General features: G+C 44.8%; 1 protein-coding gene across 1 annotated transcript in view; it reads left to right on the top strand.

Moving 5' to 3' along the window:
* Window positions 1-1571: 1571 nt before the first annotated feature.
* MEOX2 (mesenchyme homeobox 2) overlaps window positions 1572-7405 on the top strand; it is a 51513-nt gene continuing 45679 nt past the window's right edge. Inside the window, exon 1 of the mRNA XM_062495373.1 lies at window positions 1572-2082. Within this exon, the coding sequence (XP_062351357.1) occupies window positions 1572-2082 (511 nt within the window). The remainder of the gene's footprint in view (window positions 2083-7405) is intronic.

The following is a 7405-nucleotide window of genomic DNA, read 5'->3' as shown; positions in this document are numbered from 1 at the left end:
TTTTTAAAGAAAGTCTGCAAAACTAATTTCCCACAAAATAGGACTCAATTTCCGTTTAAGAAACTAGCTCTTGCAAAAGTCATACAATTGCTGATTTTTTCCACTAGCAATTGAAAATCATTTTATCTTTAGCACATGGACCCAAGAATTTAGACTTGAGAGAAATGGTTTTCCTTTTCTATTTTTTTTGCTTAATTAATTTTGATTTTGGGGGGAGGAGGAGCATGGTACATCGAGCAGGAAGAGATGAAGAATAAAACCTTTGCGCAATGGGCACATCTTTAGTCATTGGTCACTAAATGCGTTATCCTGATTTAAAGCTCAAGAGTCGCTTTCGTGGCTACTGTAATTCCACTACACGCATGTTAAAAAATAATTTAAAAAGAAAAAAAAAAAAAGGCAGGCCCAGACTGTCCAGGTTGTCCCCCAGTCCACTAAAGACATTTGCAACGAAGCAAATGAAGATACAGGAAATAAACATTATGTGACTTCGTGTTTTGATGGGGCAGTGGGGCGGAGGGCAAGAGGGGAAACTTCTCTCTCTGCAGCCGGAGTTGCCGGCACGGTGGGCGCCGGTAGGCTCGGTGCAGAACCAGCCGCCGATGCTGGGGCACAGCGTGAGGCTGCTGAGGACAGCCGGGACAGCGCCGCGGCTCACGGCGAGTGCCGGGGCGGTGGGCGCGGGCGAAGCGGGCGATGACCCGCACCGGGACCCTGGGCGCGGGGGACACCGGCCCCGGCCCTCGCCGCCGCCCGTGCCCTCGCACCTGGGCGCGCAGGTGAGGCGCTGCGAGAGCGGTTCCGGAGAAACGCGGCTGCGGTGACCCCCACCCCTCACGCCCCAGAGTCACCCCCCGCATGTCGCCTCACGTCTTTATTGCCCTCCCCCTCCCGCTGCCCCCGCGGGGCGGCAGGACCCCGAGCGGCCCGTCAGCCCCGACGGGGCGGTGATGGCCCTGCGGGGGCCGTGCGGCCGGGGGGCTCCGCCGCCGGCCCGCCCGGGGCGGGGGGGGGCTCCGGGGCAGCCGCGGCGGGAGGCGCGGCCCGGCCGGGGGCAGGGACGGGCGGGCCGAGCCCCCGCGGAGCCGCCCCCCCGCCGGCCGCGGGCGCCCGGGGCGCGGGCGCGCAGCGCTGCCGCCCGCTGACGGAGCGGCTCGGCGCGGGGACGGCGCTGGCGTTTTGGAGGGAGTTCGCATGTGGTCAGTGCCGTGCTGCTGAGCCAGCCCCCAGCTCACATTACACACTACTGTATTTATAACCTCTCGAAGCTGTTTCCCCCTTCAAGCAGTTCTCTGGGACCACCTTCTATTGACTTCAACCTCTCCCACTTCTTGACATCTGAGCAGCTCTGAGAACGGCTCATCTAGGTCCGAGTGTTTGTGCAGCGGAGACTGGCCACTAGGGCTAAAGACCTGGATTATTTGAGCTCAGCTGCCTTGCTGCAGAGTCTGTCGGTGCCGTTTTGGAAAAAAAAATCCCAGCCCCGATCTGTTTACAGTGAAAGTTGACAAAGGGTGGTGAAGTTGGATCTTTCCTAAACTCTCCTGCCTGGAACCTGAGACTTGCATGCCATGGATCACACACTCTTTGGCTGCCTGCGCAGCCCCCATGCCACTGCGCAGAGCTTGCACCCTTTCTCCCAGTCTTCTCTTGCCCTGCATGGAAGATCTGACCACATGTCCTACCCTGATCTGTCTTCTTCTTCTTCCTCTTGCATAATAGCGGGATACCCCAATGAGGAGGGCATGTTTGCCAGCCAACATCATAGGGGGCACCATCACCATCACCACCACCACCACCACCACCACCAGCAACAGCAGCACCAGGCTTTGCAGACGAACTGGCACATTCCTCAGATGTCGTCTCCTCCCGCCGCGGCCAGGCACAGCCTCTGCCTTCAGCCTGACTCAGGAGGACCCCCGGAGCTCGGCAGCAGCCCCCCTGTCCTGTGTTCGAACTCTTCCAGCCTGGGCACCAACACCCCCACGGGGGCAGCGTGTGCGCCAGGGGACTATGGCAGGCAGGCTCTGTCCCCGGTGGAAACAGAGAAGAGGTCCGGCAAAAGGAAAAGCGACAGCTCAGGTAAAGGCTCGCGCTTTCCCCAGCGGGGCGGGATCCCCGGGCGGCGGGTGTCGGGGGAAGCGGCGCGGTCGGGCCCCGCGGACCTGCCGCCGCTCGGCTGGGCTCGTTTAGCCCGGCACGTTTGGCCCGGCTCGGCTCGGCCGGCCCGGTTCGGCCGGCCCGGCCGCGGCCGCTGCCGTGCTCTCGCCGCCGGCCGACCCCGGCTGCCGGCTCGCTCCTTCCCTCCGACGCGCTCTCGGGATCTCCATCACTAAGGCAAGCCTTATTAAGGCTACGGGGGGAGAAATAAAAAGAAAGAATTCAGCACGTGATAGAGTATGAAATCAAGGTGGTTGTGGGGGAGAGTTTCCTACGGGCAAGGAGAGAAAGGTTTGTAATTTTGGTGCGGTTTTCAGCATCTGGGCCCGCGGCCCCCTCCCCCCTGCCCGATACGACACCTCTGCTCCAAAATTCAGAATCCAGCGCGCTCCTTCCCCTCCGCCCCTTCGCCGTGGAGCTGACTGCGGCTCCGAGGCGATTGCACAACGCTTGGAAGCTCTGCCTTGGAAGCGGGGATTCGGGAGACGAGCTGATGCCTTGCTACCCTGTAGGATCTGAGTAAGCCTGCACAAAATCCTCAGCGTGAAGGGGGCAAAATTTGAACTCTGTGAAGCAAACGGGTGAATGGGAGTTTCAGAAAGCTGCTTCACTTCAGTTTGCTGGCGGTGACAGAGGAAAGGAAGGAGCAGTCTGACTTAAAAATCACAGTAATTCTTACTTAAAGGCTAGCGTAAACACATGCAGACCCGCGGTCAGTACAGAGCGATGATTTGTACCATCAATGAATGCGCAAAAAAAAAAAAAAAAAATGACATTATCTCTGCTTTCTAAAATAGCAAAGCCTGTCAAAGTCCTGCGTTGACAAAAGCCACTTGGCGAAGGCAACACAACTGATGGGACTTCCGTTAGGGCACACATGAACCAAAGGGTCACCAAGAATAGAGTGAGACAAGGCAGGACGCACTTGAGAGGGCTCAACAGATTGAAAACTCAAGAGCTGGCATAGCAAATTATTTGTTATCACACAAGAGAAAGTGAAAGGCTTTTCCACATATGTATGAAGTTCACAACTTATACGAGTTCATAACCTCTTTCACTCAAAATGTCATAAGCTTGGTAGAGTGTAGGCAGCAAAGGATTTTAAAAATAACCCTCAATAATACCATCACTTCCTTCACTGTCCATTACATTAGCAACGTTTACAGTTACAGTAATTCAGAATTCATTTATCTGAATTTCATCTTAAGTAGCTGGTATATTTGCTAAAAACTCTTCTTTAGTTTAAAAGCTGTATTCAGTTCAAATACTTCTGGTGAAATCTTTTGTTTTGTCATCTTTACTTTCAGTGAGAAAATGAATTATCTGATTTTGTGAGGTGTATGAACAGTCCATATTACAATTGAGAAAATAACTGGATGCCTGCTGGTGTAAGGATTTACTGTATTTGTCGGGCTATTTAAAGCTAAAGGAAAAAAGGAAATCAGTCCCTTTCACTGTCAGGGAAGCGTCTGAATCACTTTCTGTTTATTTCATTCTGCAATGCAAACCAAAAAAAACACCAGTGGGGAATGTCCTAAACCTTACCCTGAAGTGACTGGACTCTTCCACTGGATTAGTGGACAAGAGTTTGAGCCTTTAGCCATGGTTACGTTAATCTTGCAATGTACTTCGATCCTCACTTTCTAAGACTTTCTGGAGATCAAGGCAGGTAACTATTTCCTCTTCCCTTCCGCTAAGAAAAAAAATATGATTGTTCTCACAATTGTGAATCTCTCAAACTGAAAATAGATGTCTTTTGACAACAACTGCATAGCTGCTGTATGTTTGGTTTTTCTTTGGGAAAAACCTGCATTTTGGACTGAATATTTAACCCCACCCCTTTATTAATTCTGAACTCTGGTGCTAGATACTTAATGTCATTCTCATATACAGCAGCAAGAATTATTTTAATTTGCTGTGTTTCTATATTTGTCATCCATAATCGCCCTTCATTTGATTAAACATCATCTCCTTTATTTCCCATTAATCTTTTTTTAAACAAATGACTCTGTTTGAAAGAATTTCTTCCATGCCTTCATCATACTTGGAACTACTTCAATAGACATTTGTAAAAAATCGTAATAGTAAATAACTAAGAGGTGAAGAAAGAGAGACAGCTTTAAGTTTCAGTGCCAGCATTCTGAGACAATTATTAATGCTCGTGCTTATTTACACATATATTTCCTCTTCTTAAGCATATCACTTCAAGCCGCAGAATGCTCAGCGTTTTCTTGGGCACTGAATCTGTTCCGCATTTCAGAGCTGAATTAACCTTAGGCTACCCCTTTCTTGCACTACTTAGCTTTTGTTTCTGTATGTTTAAGATCACAAAGCTGAGTTTGTAGCTATTTTAAAGAATGTAAAACATGATCATTCCTTGTATCATTTATCTTCGAAACAAGTAACTGTTTCTTAGCCATACAGCTACTCTGAAAATTTCTCAGAAGGGACACCCCTTTTACTTGTCACGATGAGGGGAGTGCAACGTTCTAAAGTGATAAACGAAAGTTTATTCACAGAGTGCAAGCAGAATTTAGTATGATAGACTCTGTGATTTTCCCTGGAATTCACATATTGCAAGGGAATGGGAGGACATAGAGATATTCTCCTCTAATCTGTTGCAGTTTCATTTGGGATTGAGAAAACTAGGTGAAACATGCTCTCGTGATAGTTAATAAACTGACTTACAGTTTTCTTTAGTCCTAACCCAGGTTTTGAGCAGTTTGGGAAGTTCCCTTTGAAGATATTGAAAACACTGCTACAGAACAGGGTGAATTTTTCAGCTGCTCTCATTGTAAAGGACTGGGAAATACTGCTTACGTAGTCATCAACCCCTGCTTGCTACAGCTGTCAGTGTCTCCAGGTTTTGTAGTTGCTCTCTCACTATCTGCAGAACATTCCTTCCAACCTGCATAGGCCCAGAAGTGGGTCGGTAAAGTTGCCTGTGAACTGAGTGATGCAGACAAATCTTTATATGTTAATGTTTTGCAGTGAATAATGGCATCTGAATCCTCACCTTTGTAACTCAGCTCTTCCTATGTCAAGGGTGTAGGAGCAGAGAGGCAATACTAAATTTGAGAATCGGTTACAAATAAAATTGCTTATTTTAAAGTGCCCTAATGGTCAGAATTATCTGTGTGCTAATGAGGTGTGGATGAAAACCATGCTGAGTGTATAGAAAACATATTCTTGGAGTGCTTTGTTGCTTTGTGGTATGAGTTGTTCTATATGGAATATTTTGGATTTTTCTAATGCCTCCCCTTCTCATTACTTGCCTGTGAGTTTCAGGGCCATTTTTTTCCTGTTTATTATAGAGTAGGTTTTGATTCTCAGATGATGCAGAACACATCAGATGCAAAGTTATTTCTCTGATTTCCTGAGTTGCTTTACTTAGGTCCAAGTTTTATTAAGACTTCAGTCAGGAAAAAAGTATATTAATGACTGTATAGGAAGTGCTATCTAGATTTACTGAGAAATATGAAAAAAGAGTGAATCTGGTAGCCTTAAGGAAGTCTAAAATGCTATGGTGAAAAAAACCATCTGTACTATGCTGAAAAGACATGGGGGAGGCTGAGTACAGTTGAAGGAGTTCTTCTAAGCAATACAGCTACTCAAACATTAAATTGCAAGAGATAAATACATAAGGAAATTACCTGCCTGTAAAAGTTTAATGTAATTACACACTTGCCTTCAAGTATGAAAAGCCTTTAAAAAAAAAAAAAACAAAAAAACAAATTTTGCCATGGGAAAATACTTTCTGTGTGGCACAGGTTTCCAAGAAAAGGCTAGCAGGTAATAAAAATTATTAATATTTTTGACTGTATTTACAATAGTAGCATTTAGAAATGCTTCTTAAAAAGCATTTTTCAGGAATCCACTGTTTCAAAGTTCAGCCAAGTGTTTCAATACCTGCTCTGAAGGCTTTTGTTCATTGACAAATCACATGAAAAAAAAAACAACTTTTTCCCCCTGAGTTTTAGTATTTTATAACCTACCTATTCTCAACATGCAAGCAGTAAAAAGTTATATCTCCAGGGAATTTATTTTAAACACATCCAAATATCATAAATCATATGTACTTGTTTGAAATGGTCACTAAAAAGCAGGTCATTTTGATAAATGATTATATATACTGTGAAATCATGAGTTTTGAGGACTTCTGATTGGTTTCTGAAACATGTCAGTAAGAAAAATGAGCTGCATGCTTCTAGTCAAAAAGCACTGTGTAACTGATTCATCAATATGTCTGTGCTTTTCAGTGTGGTTGTAAACGGAAACAAGAAAAAATACATAATAAAGAATAGTTTTTCTGAAAAGAGTTACTTTGCTTGGTATCTCATATAAAAGCATCACTTACCCATAAGAAAAAAAACCAGCAACAACAAAAATTATGTAGATTTTATAAATTAAAATATTTCAATATCCGATGAATAATACACACACTTTTAGGAGAAAACTTTCAAGACTGCTTATCAAATGATGGGCTAACTAGTGAGCTACTCGCTGAATTGTTTTAATAGATGAAAACTTGCAAGAAATTCACTTTTGTTCTCAGGAAATATAATCAGGAAATTTTCTAAGGCTAAAATTTTGGTAGACCATTTTGCTGATACTTTTTCAGAATTCTATGGCCCTAGCCAAAGAAGAACTTTGTGTGGGGAAACCCACCCCCCACCCCCGGCCCAAAAGAAAAGAGAACTATGTATGGCTTTTAGTTATGCATTTTTGTCTGTTTGTAAAAATGATTCAATAGGATTTATACTTCTCCCTTTTCCCCTCCTCGTCAACCCACACTTTTAGAAACTTTGGAGGGCCGATCCAGACCTTCACGGGATCACAAATGTTTTTGTGAGAAGGTCCATTGACTCCAGTGAAACCACTGAAGTGCTCAAGGTTTTTAAATAGTCAGAGCTTAATTCTTTTGCAGGGGCATTAAAGACTCAAACATTCTGGCAATATCTGGATAAAATTTCACTAAAAATTTAAAAAATAAAATCATAGTTCTAGATACCTTTCAGGATTTATAAACTTCTATTACAAGGTAGTGAAAGAAAAATCCTTTACAATTCTTGTATATATTTATTGATAAAATGTTCAGATTCCCTGATTGTTTGAAAATTGCCAATTGAGCATTTTGTATACACACTGAATTTTGACAACATTGGTTTTAACATCCCAGGATAAAATTTGTCCTAACATATCTAGTGAGAGTTCTGTAGTATTTTCTAATGTAGGTAATCAGCTT

Source organism: Cinclus cinclus, chromosome 1 (assembly GCF_963662255.1).
Source record: "Cinclus cinclus chromosome 1, bCinCin1.1, whole genome shotgun sequence".
NCBI classification, from domain to species: domain Eukaryota; kingdom Metazoa; phylum Chordata; class Aves; order Passeriformes; family Cinclidae; genus Cinclus; species Cinclus cinclus.
The sequence above is the reverse complement of the archived record's forward strand: the minus strand, read 5'-3'. Positions and strand labels throughout refer to the sequence as shown.